This window comes from Hipposideros armiger, unplaced genomic scaffold (genome assembly GCF_001890085.2).
Source record: "Hipposideros armiger isolate ML-2016 unplaced genomic scaffold, ASM189008v1 scaffold_52, whole genome shotgun sequence".
Taxonomy (NCBI): Eukaryota; Metazoa; Chordata; class Mammalia; order Chiroptera; family Hipposideridae; genus Hipposideros; species Hipposideros armiger.
The window spans coordinates 327032-341982 of NW_017731402.1; the positions used below are offsets into that span (position 1 = coordinate 327032).

At 39.9% G+C, this 14951-nt stretch overlaps 1 protein-coding gene across 1 annotated transcript; it reads left to right on the forward strand.

Annotated features, from left to right (window-relative positions):
* Positions 1–618: 618 nt before the first annotated feature.
* LOC109381714 (legumin type B-like) lies at positions 619–7433 on the forward strand. The gene is made up of 4 exons (XM_019640605.1): positions 619–648; positions 2885–2998; positions 4297–4443; positions 7299–7433. The coding sequence occupies exons 1-4, from the start codon at positions 619–621 to the stop codon at positions 7431–7433; spliced, it is 426 nt and encodes a 141-aa protein (XP_019496150.1).
* The last annotated feature ends 7518 nt before the right edge of the window (positions 7434–14951 follow it).

The following is a 14951-nucleotide window of genomic DNA, read 5'->3' on the forward strand; positions in this document are numbered from 1 at the left end:
TATCATTGAAGGAATTTCTGATAATGCTGGGTGCAGAGGGTCAGATGTGGATACTGACAAAGCAAGTGGGGATAAGAAGAATTGGTGATGGCCTATGATTGGCTATTGGAAGGGGTTCCATGGTAAATTTAGAAATCTATCTAGTAAGGCTCTGAGATCTATTTTGCAGCAGATCCTGGCCTAATGTTATAGGGGGAAGTAGAAGAAATGGGTCATTAAGGAAAGCATCTGTAAACATGGAAACCAATGTATGTTTTAATAAGAGTTTTTATTGACCATAAAACACCAACATATTTAAACCCAAAATCCATTGAAAATTGGAGAATTTTCATAAATATCACAAGTCTTAGGCTAATCGAAGTCAGCTCTTTTGACTGGGCCACTGAAAACCACACAGGTGCTGACACTCCCCTATCCTCAGCTACCCACCCATCTATTGCTAAAATCTGTAGAATGTTTCACAAATATCTTATGTGGCTTCTTATGTGTTTCAGCCTGAAGGTGGAGTGAATTTCATTAGAACATTCCAGAATCAAAAAGAGGATCAGGGGGTCAACCTTCCTCCCAATTTGGCAGAACTGGTTACGAATGCTAGTTACACACAGTCTCCAGACAGCCATGTATGGAGATACTTTTATGACCTTAAAGGTATAGTACGTTCTTTTGTGAAGCCTTTTTCATTAACTGTTTATATATGTTGTTATACAGGTGTACTGGGTTAAGATGTAAGGTGTTTTTTTACGCTGGGGGTCACAGTCAAGAGAAGTTTGAAAAACACATTTCTCGACAGACTAGGAAATGTTGACAAAAAAACTGGAAAGCAAAAGAAAATGTGGCAAAAGATTTCAAAATGTGAGGGGGTGTTTGTTGGGTTTGAGGGAGGGGATTATAGGAGAAGAGGCTGATGAGAGAGGAAGGGTCCAGTTGTGCAGATTTTACGTGAATGAGTTTACACTTTATCTTGATGGAAAAGAGGAGCAACTAAGGGGTTTTAAATAGAAAAATGACACATTAGGTATTTATTTATTTGAGATACAATTGACATACATTATGTGAGATTCAGATGTACGAGATAATGATTCAATATTTATAAATATTGTGAAATGATCATCTCAGTGAGTCAGTTAACATTGTTACCACACATACAGAACTTATTTTTCTTATAATGAGAAATTTTAAGATCTACTCTCGTAGCAACTTTAAAATATGCAATACAGTATTATTAATGATAGTCACCATGCTGTACATCACATCCCCGTGACTTATTTATTTCATAACTGGAAGTTTGTACTTTTTGACTCCCTTTACCCATACACCCTCACCCCCCACCTCTGCCAAACACCAATCTGTTCTCTATTTCTATGAGCTTTTCTTTTTTTTTTTAGATTCCACATTTAAATGAGATCATGCAGTGCTTGTCATTCTCTGCCTGACTTATTTCACTTAGCTAATGCCCTCAAGTTTCATCCGTGTTGTTGCAACTGATAAAATTTCATTCTTTTTTATGGCTGAATAATGTTCCATTGGATCATTTCCTTTATCCATTCCTCTGTCAGTGGACACTTAGGTTGTTTCCATATCTTGGCTATTGTAAATAATGCTGCAATGAACATGGGGGTACAGATAACTTTCTGAGTTTGTTGTTAGTTTTGTTTTTTGAAGTGATGACCCGTCCTGCTGAATTGTGGAGAATGGATTGGAAGGGGCCAGATGGGAGGCAGGGAGATGAGTGGGGGCTCTCACAGTCCCTCAGATAGGAGATGATGGTGGTCTGCACTATGACCATTGTAAGAGGGAGAGAACTATTGGGTCGTCGGGAAAGTCATGATGCATTTTTGCATTGAAAAACAGAAAAATACGTCATGACTTTCCCGACGACCCAATATTATGAAGCAAAGAGAATTTAACAAAGTAGGGCTGACAGTATTTAGGATGACTCTCAAGTTTTCTAGCAAGGTCCCCTGAGTTGAATAGTCTATCTTAAAGAGGTCACTCTATGTTAGAAAAAGAGAGCTTGGAAAGCAGGGTAGTATCAACCATATCAGCTAAATATCTCGGGGGCACAGAGGATCTGGTGTTCGCAGTTCCTACTAATAAGCTTTTTGTCACCATAGAAGAGTGATATCCTTTACTGGGACTACATTAGGCTCTCCTTTTGTAGTACAATTTTGAAGAATTTTATCTTATGTTGTTTTCTAAACTTCACCTGACTCAGGTTCAAAAGAATATAAATTTCCAGGAGGAATAATACAACTGGCACAATACTGGAAAAATGGAAGTGAACTAAGCAACAACGAAAAAACTTTTAGTGAATTCCTGAATCAGGTAATTGAGAAAAAAACGTATTGATGTCTATTAAGGTGTATGAAATATGAGATTTTGATCAGATTCAGCCTTTTTTTGGACAAGAGAAAAGGAAAGATCTAGTCAAATATTGGTTGATTTGATCAATGTAAACTATTAATTGAGGCCTCACTGGGGATTTGGGAACTTAATTATTTGACGTGGATGGTTACATTAATGAAAAGACTGGATGCTTTTGAGATTTCTCTTTTCATTTGTTTTAAATGCTGTGTTGTATAATGACTATGAGCACAGCTATAGTGTCCAATTCCCTGATTCAAATCCCAGTTCTGCCACTGGGCGACCCTTGGTAAATTACTCAACCAACCTAGATTTTAATTTCATCACCTGTAAAATGGGAAGAATAATACTACCCACCTTTTAAGACTGTGATAAGGAAAAATGAACAAAATAAATGGAAAGGACATAAAAAATTGCATGTCTTAATGAGGGCTGCGTGCATATTAGTTACGATTAAGTGAATTGTTAAGTTGCTGAGTAGGATGTTGGCTAAATAACGATTTCATTTTTCTTTTTCAAGCATCAAAATACCCTGGCTTTGAGTACACTCAGAGTTTACAACAATGGATTACGACAGCCACATTTCCATTTTAATGCAAATGAAATGGGATATGTAATAAGTGGATGTGCAAAGGTAATTTTTCTGTGAGCAGTTTTTTGAGCTTTCCTTTTTAATGCAGAAAGAAGCAAATGGGAAGTATTTCTTTACTGGGTACAGTTGAAAAGGACTCAATGCCAATGGATTTCTGGACACAGTTTCCAGAGGAGAGCAGGCAGACTCGCTAGATAGCTTCCAAGTTTGATCTCAGCATGAAAAGAGGCTAAGAACTTCAAAAGTGGTAAAGAGCTATCACTTATGGTGAAGGGTCTGGAACACCTGCTTATGTTTTCAGAGTCTTGCATTCTCAGGTAATGCAAGGGTTTAATGTGCTGCCCTTTGGAGTATGTGAAACCACTGTTTGCCTCTCAGTGCACTGTGAGCTGGGGTGGGTGGGGAAGTGTAAAGCATCAGTAGAGTGGCCATTTGTCTCCGTTTACCCAGGATCCTCCTGATGTGTACTTGCCATTTTGGTGAAATTATTAACAGTACACCCTCTGACTCTTTAGAGAGTCCTGGTTTGGATGATTAATTATAGGGTTACCATAGTAAAAGCAAAACTGAGCAGCATGTTACCGTAGCGATTTGACAGTGGTTCTGGACTTTCCTAGGGCTCCCTGGGGAAATCTATAATGGTATGCACAGGTAAAATAGGCTTCTCTAGCCCGGACCTGTCTCCATCAGACAGAACTCAAACAGAAAGAAGCAAACCAGACGGAAACTCATCCATTACGTCATCCCTAGCAAAAGCTTTATGTTTTTTGAGGTGAAGGCTTTAGTAAATTGGGAAGGGGCATTGTAATTCTTCACAAATTGTATTTCAAAGATCAGATTTTATTTTTGGTGTGCTTATGTGCTCACATATGTGTATTTAGTCTCTAACCCTTTTAAGGAAGACTGTTAGGATGCTGTTCTCGTAGAAGGCGGAATTTTCCCAAACAAGTAGAAAGGAGGGCATGGGAGGAGTAAAACACCGAAATTTAAATCCTTTGCCTCATTAGGTAATTACCTATGGGTAATTTATAACCCTTAATTAGAACATGGCGATTGAGGCTCTTTTTGCATAATGTTGTGCAGTATTGAACTCGCCAATGGCATCTTAGGGAACATTACTTAAACAGAGTATCTTTTGATTTTTGTGGGACTATGTGTTTATGTCTCAGAAACAGGAGATTTTATGTAAAGGATGGCCTCTATCTTCTGCTATTTACCCTCACTAAGAAGTCCCTTTATAACCATGTGCTCTAATTCATTGGTTCTTCACTGTTAGTACTTATCCTTAATGAATATTTGATTTTATTTGCTTAACTTCAAGATAATTTTTTCTTCCTTAGGTGGGCATTATTAATACTCAGGGTACCATAGAGTTTAACATTCATGTTGGAGATGTGATATTTTTCCCCATTGGAACCCAGCATTACATAAAGAGTGCATGTGATGAGGATTTGCTTTTAATTCTTGCCTTCAGCACTGGAGACCAGGTGAGAATAAGCTCACTTAAAAGAGATTGCTGAGTGCCAGTGATGTGCAGAATAGTCTGCTAAGCAATGTATATGGACCATAGGGGGCTGTCAGTAAATGTGTGTTGAATGAATGAATAAAGGAAGGGACTGGCAGAACCAATGTGTGAAGAGGAGGAGAATCAAATAATCTTTCATGTGGTTATAAAGGAATCTGGTGTATCACATTTCCTTTGAATCCCCCAAGTTCTGAACCAATTGAGAAAAAAGACCAAAAAATAGTATATAGAAATCCATGAAATCATTTTTGTTACTAATAAAGTAGACATTAGAGAATGTGACTAATACCTGCGAGCAGGTGGGTTTCCTAATAGCAATCCCAGAATTGGATTGGCCTCCCCATGTTGAGGCAGGCCCTGTATATTTTATGGCTTAAAGGAGCAGGACATGCTCTTTGAGGCTTTGCCAATTCCCAAGAGAGAAGGAGAGCTGAACTGAGCATGCCCAGTTCATTCTTCCAGCATTTATTTGGCACAAAGAGAGAGGGGGAGAAATAGAGACTCTTGTATATGAAAAGAAACTTTAGGAGTAGTGAAGAAACACTGAGTGCGCTTGAACAATGTTACTGTGTGACAGTATCATTTCTTCCTATCATTCTTTATTTTAAGCAAATCTGATATGACGATCTGTACTATAAAATTAATAATATCTAAATATATAAACTAAGAGGAATTATTTATGGTATTAAAAAATTAGTTGCTTTTAGAAATTCACCCAGGGTTATAGAATTACAGGGAATAATGTGTATGAGGTGGAATTTAGATTTAAAAAAATTCTTAGGACATGATTCCCTTCTGAGATTTATAACAGTGAGAATTAGAGCAGTCTGACTGGGCCCCTCTGGCGCAAGTCCAGGAACCGACAGACTTTTCTCTTGGCCGTGGTTCTTCCTTCGAGACCCAACAAGATCTCCAGGGGAAAGTGCAGCATGGATTCGGCAGTCCCATCAGCAGGACCTGCCCCTGGAGGGGGTTTGCTTGTGTTCATTGCCCATAATGACACATACCTCCTTTGAGGGAGGCTGGAAAATTTCAGCATCTACTTCCCTAGGTCTCCAAACCTTCCTGAGGGTACCTGGGCTGAGGTTGGCAGAGAGTGATGAGAGGAGGAGATGGAATTGAAAGCTAGCTATAGACTTTGTTGGGGGTGGGAAGTCCAGGGCTCTCTACTTTGGGTGTGGGTCGCACTGATGCTGCTACCTCTTTGGTCACTATTCTCTATAGACATTGTAAGAGTACACGGTAGTGCAAAATCAAATCGAGTAAAATATAATAGGAAAAGAAGAAAAAAACCTCAAGTTATAAATAGCAACTTAGAGTTTGAAAAGTTAAGAGTAAGAAAAGAGAATTTTAAAAATGAGCACAATGTAAATTTTATGTAAGTGTAAAAGTGTTCCAAAGGTAAAAACTTAAGAATGAAATTAGTATGGGGGATAAACTAAATGAGTTAATGTGACATGAAAGGCTAATGCCAAGAAATTAAAACATAAAGTATGAAAGAAGGATAAAAATAACAGTTGAAAACTATGAAATACAAGCCAAAAAATAAAGAATATAAATCTTTTAAAAAAGGAATAGAAATATAATTTTTTTTTAAATGGAAAGGAACAATTTAAGGGAGTGGTCCACCACGGGGAAGAAAGAAATGAATCAGAATTTTAGGCAGGAGGAATTTTTTTTACCAGCACCCTACCCTCAGGAATGTCTGATATCCCCCTGAGGGGGGATAGTGCCCCCTACTCCATCAGAGTGGGTGATGGAAGTGTTTCTAATGGGGATACGTTTTGCACAAGGAATATGAAGGGAAGAAGGAGGGAGAGATAGACAGAGAGAGGAAGCTGGAAGCACCTGCCCAAAGAGAAACACAGAACAAGAGACAGACCCAGAGAGGAAAAGACATGCTTAGAGACACACACGGAAATAACGGCACGTGGAGAAATAGACACACAGAGGGGAGAAGAGACAGTTACAAAGAGACAAATACAGAGAGAGACAAACAGCACAGAGACACACAGACATACACACAGAGGGAAGAACACCCATAGAGACACACAGACACCTACGTACCCACACAGAGGGACACAGAAAGACAGACACAGCCATATACACGCACAGAGACAGTCAGACATAGAGATAGACACATACACATAAAGAGACAGATTCAAAGGCAAATCACACACACACACACACACACACACATGGATACAGACACACACACACACACACGGATACAGAGACACACACATGCAGAAATTGAGAGGCCAACTGATAAAGAGAGATAGTGTCCGAGGGAGAGAAAGAGAGAGGGAGAGGGACAGAGACATTCAGCCACACCTACCTGACGGGATAGTGCGGCCAGACAGGCAGAGATTATCGACCCGGTAGAGAGAGGCAGGTCTCTGGCTGTGGAGCACGAGGATCACCTACTTGTCCGGGACGTTTGTGTTCATCATGTGCCTCTGGGCGTGATGCTCTGAGATGCTGTTTTGTCATTAGTCCCTGCTCACAGGAAGACAGAGTCCTGTTCCCTCATCAAAGAAAACGGTCTCTCAGCAGGATGGAGGTCCCCTCTAAAGAAAGCTTCCGACGCCCCAGCACATCTAGCCATTAGTCACACTTCCCTGATTCTCAGAGCTGAGAAGGTGAGCTCCCCAGGGCAAGGGAAGGCCAGGCACACGAGGAGACCATGCACAGGAGTTCACAGCTGTGTAAAGCTACACAGCCAGGTACCGCGCTGCTTGTAAGAGCCTCAGTAAGATCTTTCAGGAACCTGAGTAGTTCGGTGCTGATGTATCTTTTTTATTTTTCCTTTGTCAGCTGCAAACCCTTGACATGGACGATTATTTCCAGGCCACAGCAGACCACATCCTGGCCCAGCTTTTCTTCAAGAAACAAAATGAGTTTAAGAAGATCCCTAAATTCAAGGAGGACCAGGCAATCAACCTGCCTTAGCTTTGCTGATGGGTTCACATGTGTTCTTCCTTCTTCATCTGTTACAATTGTTTTTAAAGATGGACCTCTTGGCTAGTGAATTTGAGCTCTTTACACAGTGGAAGGGGGAAAGCCAGTGCAGAGCAGCCCTGTGGGCTCCTTTAGCTGACAGTGATTGAAGGCAGTTCACGCCCAGGGAATGTTTCAGTATACCCTGCGTAGGTTAGTAGGTCTATGGAGGAGACCCTATAAATTAAATGATGATATTTGTGTATGGATTTTAGTATATGTGTTTATTTTCTCTTTGTTACTTCAAATTTATTACTCCAAATGAAAATCCATTATTTTTATGTACGTTAGTAAATATTCATACCATGCATGGATTTTTGTTATTTAGCACCATGACACTCGGAGGTAAGGAGGTCAGCTTACATGTGTACACACTGAGGCACTCAAACCTTGTCTGGAGAGTTGATTATAGAACCCTAGACTGGTGATTCCCAACCCTTTTGTTGTCATAAAGACACTTTTTATAACGCCAAAATTTTCAAGGTTGAACTCATATGAGTAGTTGTATACTTATTGTGTAGTAACTGAAAAAATACTTAATGATAACCCAATTATGAATTCAATACCTTCTTTGAATGTATTTGGATTTTATTAATCATATCATCAACTATTTGCATTTGAGGACTAGCCATCCCTGTATTTGAGAAGCATGTGGTTTATTTATTCCTATTGGCCACGCTGGCTTTGTATTTGAGGACCGCTTGTCATCATGGGAAGCTGGCAGGGGTGGGTGGTCTCCAAGTTGGAGGCCATTGTCTTAAGTAGAAAGAATTCGTTCATGTCCAATCTGTGCTTGGTTTTTGTTTACAATTTATTTTAACAGGTATTTGGTACTCTCACATGGTGCTTGAGTACCACCATTGGTTCTGGGTCACCCTACATGCAATTCTAAAGTTAGTAGTAACTGATTTTTAATGCTTTTGACCACCACCCCCTTTCAGTTATTCCCCTGACACCTAGTGGGATTTTTAGATGTCTTAGGATGTGTGTTCCTAGGCTAAAAAGAATCTGTACATCCTTTCTCTCTCTCTCTCTCTCTCTCTCTCTCTCTCTCTCTTTCTCTCTCTCTGACTGTGGGCACAAAATTCAGTGGGAATCAGGCATGGCTCACTTTTAGGACAGGGAAGTACCTGCATAATATACGTAATCAGATCATCAAAGGCCTGTTATCTCTTGGAACCATCTTACTGTGTATTTACCTTATTGCCCTTTCCTGGGAGAGCCAGCTAAGATTAGAGCTTGGTGCTGCTGCTGTTTTGAAGAGACTTTATAAGCAATAAGTCACCAGTCAGGAGAAGGAACATGGTTGAGAAAGTTCAGGGAACAGCACTGGGTAATGGGTACATGGAAGGAAGATATCCAGATAGAGGGAAAATAGTCATGTAGGGTAAATGGCAATGTGTGTAGACAGATTTTATCTACAAATTTTGTTTTACTTTGGGAATTTTAAAATATATTACAAACCAGTCAATCTATTTTCTTGTGTCAGGGAGTCTTGTATCAGATTACTATGTGGTCATTTAATAAAGATTTTATGCATCTCTGTATATTTTTGCCATTGTACTTTGAATGAAATCTGTTCTTATGGTTTTATGTATTTGAAGGATTATTGGGTTCCCTCTATGCATCCTTGAAATGTGATTTAGGAATCCAACCCACTATGTATTTAAAAAAGAAAAATCTTAATAAAAATTTAATGAAGACAATTTAATTGGAATATTGTTGGTATGTCATTTTATGGGAAGATATGGTCTTAACTTTCACTTGGTCTAATTTCAGTCTTTTTTCCCTCCTTGGGATACTGATTACTGGGTTTCTTAACTTTTTTTCCCCCCTAAGGTAAATTAGTTCACAAGTGTTTTTAGGCTTTTTGGCATATCTATTTTATTAATGGATCAATAGATTGGAGAGTGAATTGCCAATCAGACGATTATTTACTGTTCAGCATTCAGGCAAAACCCAGACATTTGACTGAAAACCTCCTTTAAAACTGAACCCATCTTAACCATTGTATACACACAGTATAATATAGCCATATTTGATTCATTTGACATATGAATTGTATATAACATGTTTTTAAATATCTTTAAAAAGAACTTTCTTTTTAACAGCAGCTTTGAATAACTGAGTGGAATGAATTAATTTAAATAGAGGAACTATAGGTTAGGAAAATAAGTGCTGAATCTTCCTTATTGCTTCTAAACCGTGGAAGGTGTTTATAAAGAGTTTCCTTGTTCATAGTCTCATCCTTGCCTATTGAAGAACAACCAGGCTGCTTTTTTATCGCCCAACTGATTAGGCAAAGGAATATAGTTACTGTTACTATATAACTTGATTTCCAACCCTAATTTCTCAACAGTTGAAAATGATTCAGCAGTATAACACTATTGCTTAAAAAAAAAATCAAAACAGAAAGAAAGAAAAAAAAAGCTACAGCAATTTTGTGCTATAATTAGAAATTCCAAGTGGTGTCTGCTCCATACTCTGTACTCACCATGGCTTCATGAAACTGGTATGTTTACTTTGGATCACTCTTACTCTGAAAAGGATAGGAAGACACTGGAGGGTCCAGAAAAGAACAGTGATCGCTAATGACACGGGACACTGGCTTTTTCTTCATTGTACCTCTGCTGGAATCGTTTAGAACAAAGAAGTTAAGGGATGGCTTAGCACCATGACGTTGTAGAGCTGGTCGAGGACACGTATCATTTGGTCTCATTGCTTCAATTTGCAGAAATGGAAACTGAGACTCGAGAGGGGCAAGTTACCCAGATTGCAAGTAAGATATCTGAGACCAAAGTCCAGCTCTTTTGAGGTGCCTCCCCAGCCCTCGTAATGTATTTTGGGTTACTGTCTTCAAGTGTATGAAAGATTCCTCCAAGTGAGGCAGAACTCTATACTAGAAAATGCACCATCTTCAAGGGGAAGAGGTGGCTTCTGTTACCTACAGATCAGCAGCCCCCCACACCAGCACTGCTGCTCCTTTGCTGGGCCTCCCAAACGCTAGATCCCATGTCCCAGCTACTTCTGTAAAGAGGTGGGCAGAGCCTCTTGAGATTACAGGTCATTATTCCTATCTAGTCAAGTCCTCACTACTTGTGTTTTAGTTTTAAATTTTTCCTGTGATAAAATATACATAACATAAGATTTACTATTTTAACCATTTTTAAGTGTACAATGCAATGGCATCAAGTACCTTCATATTGTCGTGCAGCCATCATGAACATCCATCTCTAGAACTTTTTCATCATGTCAAACAGAAACTCTGTCCCCATTAAACATGAACTTCCCACTCCTCTCTCTCCCCAGGTCTTGGTCAGCTCTATTCTACTTTCTGTCTCTATGCATTTGCCTAGTCTAAGTACCTCATATGAGTGGAATACAATATTATCTAACCCATTGTTTGTTTTTATGAGATTCTTGCTCATTTTTGAAAACTGTGCTTTTACTGTGTGCTAGCATTGGGCTAGGATCTATAAGAAACATAAGATGTGGCCTTAGAGAGAATTTTTAATATAAATGTTTCTTATTTCAGTTCTGTATTTTCCTTCCCTCACAACGCCCTCCCTGGAAGAATTCAGCCCTGATTGTGAGTATTCAAAATAATGTTTCATTTTCATTTAGATTATGTTAGAAAATCGACAGTAACAAATGTGAAAAAAATGAAAGATGTTAGTCTACATTATGCCCTCATATTACCAGAGAAGACAACACATAACCCATGTGGAGATTCCCATTCCAGTGTCTTAACGGTCCTTGGTGCTCAAATATTTCAGAACTCTCATAAAATTTCTGTTTCTCTACTTTTATTTAGGTGGAGCTTTATTCTAGTCCCTGAAGTTTAAACATTCAGATAAGAGTGTTTGAATTCTGTTTTTGTTTTTTTTAATATTAACAAGAAGTTCCAAATGGCCTTGACGAGTATCCCTTATATTCCTTATCTTGGTTCAGTGATGCCCAGCTTAATCCTACTGGCAACAGATCTATCATTCTATGATCTTATTCAGATTCTTTTTTGGTTCAGAGTACAGGGTAGCTCACGCTGAAAGGAAGTAAATTGCTATGTGCAGGTTAAACAGGATATTGTACAGTGCTGGCTGGAGTGAGGGGGGTTCAGACAAGGCATTAGCGCACATCCAAGACACCAAGTTTGGATGTCAGGTCAATGAAAAGATTAAAAAATTTTAAGTCATTTCCCAGAAAAACTATTGACCTCAATATATTAATTTTGTAACTGACCACTTTACTGAGCTCTCCATTTTAAGAAAATGTTTAAAGTTGGGTTTTCAGCTATACACATCATATCATTGCAAATAATGAGAATTTTTCCTCCTTTCCACTATATCCCCCCCCCCCCCATTTTGTTGTTGCATCTTATTGCTTTGGTTAGCATTTACAGAATAATGTTAAAGAATAGTGGTGACAGGGTCACCCTTTTCTGAATCTTGCCTGTATTGTTTTCTTTAAACAAGATAGTAACTCTTTGAGAGCAGGGTCCATGTTTGTTCTTTTATTCTTTCGCCTGTGATCCTTAGCGCACTGCCTTGCTTATATCTAACATTAAACAAATATTTAGTAGTTCAAAGATCAAGCACCTGCTGCCGGGCTTTCTTGTGTCAGACGTTGTCCTAAGAAGTGGGCGTGCAAAGACTATGATAAGGCTCCCCAGCTTCCAGCCTCTTTCAGGCCATTCATGTTGTGTGTGCTTTGGAGTTGGATAGAACCAGGGCCTAACCCTGGTTTTGTGTCTTACCAGTTGTGGGACTTCAGAAAATTTATGTCACCTTCCTAAATTTCAGTTTTATCCCCCTGAAAACCTGGAAATGAGTAGTAACCCTCTCATGAGTTTGTTGGGAAGATTGGATAATATATGCACAAATGCATAGTGAAGGCGTTCTAAGTAAATGAACACAAATAGAAAATACAGGAAGAGCAGCTGTGGAGGGGGAACTGTGGACTCAGATTTGGACACGCTAAGTTGACAGGGCTGTGTGAAACTCTAAAAGGAGTTATATATTAGGCAGTTGAATATACAGATTTGGAATTTGTAGAGATTTAAATTTATGAAATGTGCTACTTAGGTTCTTAATGTGTCAAGGCCCAGAAAAATCACTCCAGCCACTATAGAAAGTGTAGTTTTTGGAGGGGGTGGGTTGGCAGGGAGAGGGGAAATGCGTATGAAGCTAAACCGAAGATGGAAAGCCACCGGAATGGAGGCAGCTCAAGGGTGAGAGAATTATCAGGAGAGGCACGTGCCACAGGGTGGTCCAGTGAGCTGGGGATGAAACAGCATATGGATGTTGGCGTTCAGAAGGTCAGTCGTACCCTCTCAGGAGCAGCTCCCATGGAGGGTGGGAGTGGAAGCCTGACTGCAGTGCAGTGGGAGGTGAGAAAGGAGAGAGCGGCTCTGCAGGAAGGAGAGAGGTAAGTGCCATGCTCTCCACTGGCTTTGTGGGTGGTTCATAGCTCAAGCCCAAGCAATATCCATTGCTGGGGTTCAGATGTGCCTCTTGGATAAGACTTTTGTGGGTGGCTACACCTCAAATCTGTTTCTTTTAGGGGCTGAGACACTCCCTTGGCAGGTAACGCATAGAATATAACTTCCAATGGGAGAGAGGCCCCTTCTCCCCAACTGGTGATGGAATGCAACATGGCTTCGGTACCCTGGGGATTCCCAACAATATAGGGCACCTTTGGCTTCCCAAGGGCTCCAGGACATCAGCATGATGGACAAGGTGTTTATCAGCAGCATAGGCTGCAGTGCTTGGCAAATAGGATAGTGTCTGGCAGCAGAAGCACTGGTTCTGGGCACAATCCTGACTCAGTGGCAGCAGCAGTGGCTGGAGGAAGCAGAGGAAAGAAGAAATGACACAGGTACTCTCTAGAGGAGGCAGTTCACATGGGTGTGGTGGTGCCTTAATCACACAAGAAGCAATGGTGACTGGGGGACGCCACACGATACCTGACTGGGCTTGACTGTGAGTCCATTTGAGGCAGTTCTTGGGGACTCTCAGAAATACACAAAGGTTTAGGGGCCCATGTGGCAGGTAAGTGTAAGAGCCAGCAAAATATGGGTGGTGGGGGGGTATTCCTATGTTTCTTTGTGTACCCTTTCTTTGAGCTAGAGTGGACCTGAGGCAACATGGGTTACCAAGTGACGGAATTCTTCCTAAATAGGCCACAGCAGCCCTAGCAGAACAAGACCATTTAATATTGTCTCTGCATTCCAGATGCTTTTAGTGGGACACACACACATACATGCACACACATGCACACACACACAGTTCTGGGTGAAATAATCAAGGAACAGTGGGTTAAAGAATATTGAACAGGTATTCTTTTTAAATTTTTAAATTTTTATTTTTTTATTATTATTAGTTTCAGGTGTACCAAACAATGCAATAGTTATCCTATTCACCCCTCACAAAGTGACAACCCTCCTCCCCCCATCCACTGCCCGAACAGCTATTCTTAATAGACTCTTTTGTTCAGCATCTCTGGCATCCTGATCCATTCAACTCATCGCCATTGAGCACCTTCCAGGTGAAGGTGCACTAGGTGCAGTGGTGAACAGCACAGACATGGTCCTGGCAGTCTAGAAGGGGAGACCATGCCAGTAGACGGTGATTCTCTAGGAGAAAGGGTATTCACCATTCCTCAAATTTATGCCATGACTCCTTTCGGGAGGAACACCTGTTAACAGCTTTTGTGTCGTGTGGAATGAAGTTTGGGAGCACTGTAGAATATCAAAGGAAAAGAAGGGGGTGGGAAGCTGGGAGGGTGAGTTATAAATACCTGGTCTCCAAGTAAAGGACATTAAAGTAATAAAAGAAGGACAAAGAAAGAATATGCACCATAGAAAGTGTTTATAAATTACCAACAAATCCCAAATTGGGAGGAGATGAAAGAGATTCTGGATTCCCCCCTATCCTCCAGAGCCCTGAGAAGGACTTTGGTACAAGAGCTGGGTTGTTCACGTTCCCTGTACGTCACAAAAGTCACACAAAGGCTGGTCTAGGTTCGAGGACTGTGAAAAATGATAATCAAGGCTTGGCTTAGGTAACTGTTACTTTGGTTTACTAGCATAGTTCTTTCTTTTCCTTCCTTCCTCCCTTTCTCTCCCCCCCCCCACCTCCCCTCTTTTTTCTCTCTTCCCCTTCATTCCTTCCTTCCTTTTTTTCTTTATTTCTTTTCCTTATTTCTTTTTTTTACTTGCATTATCTTCATATTATTTGAAAACCTATATCTCCCCTTTCAAATGTACACTTAATATTTAAAAAATTTTTAGCCATAGGTTTTAATAGTTATACATGATTCAATTACCATATTATTGCGTATCATATATGTGCTTCAAATACTATATTTTTGAAACTGAAAGTTTAAGTTATCTATTCATAAAATATGCTCACCATGTACTTAATTGACAAAACCATTTCTTGTTAACCCAATCAAATCAGACTTTCTTTTTTT

Excerpts from the sequence above, each read along its gene's own strand:
- LOC109381714 (XM_019640605.1), top strand. The coding sequence starts at position 619 with ATGTATGGAGATACTTTTATGACCTTAAAG. Across the intron at positions 649-2,884 it reads ATACTTTTATGACCTTAAAG|CATCAAAATACCCTGGCTTT; the intron begins GTATAGTACGTT and ends TTCTTTTTCAAG. Across the intron at positions 4,444-7,298 it reads CCTTCAGCACTGGAGACCAG|CTGCAAACCCTTGACATGGA; the intron begins GTGAGAATAAGC and ends TTCCTTTGTCAG.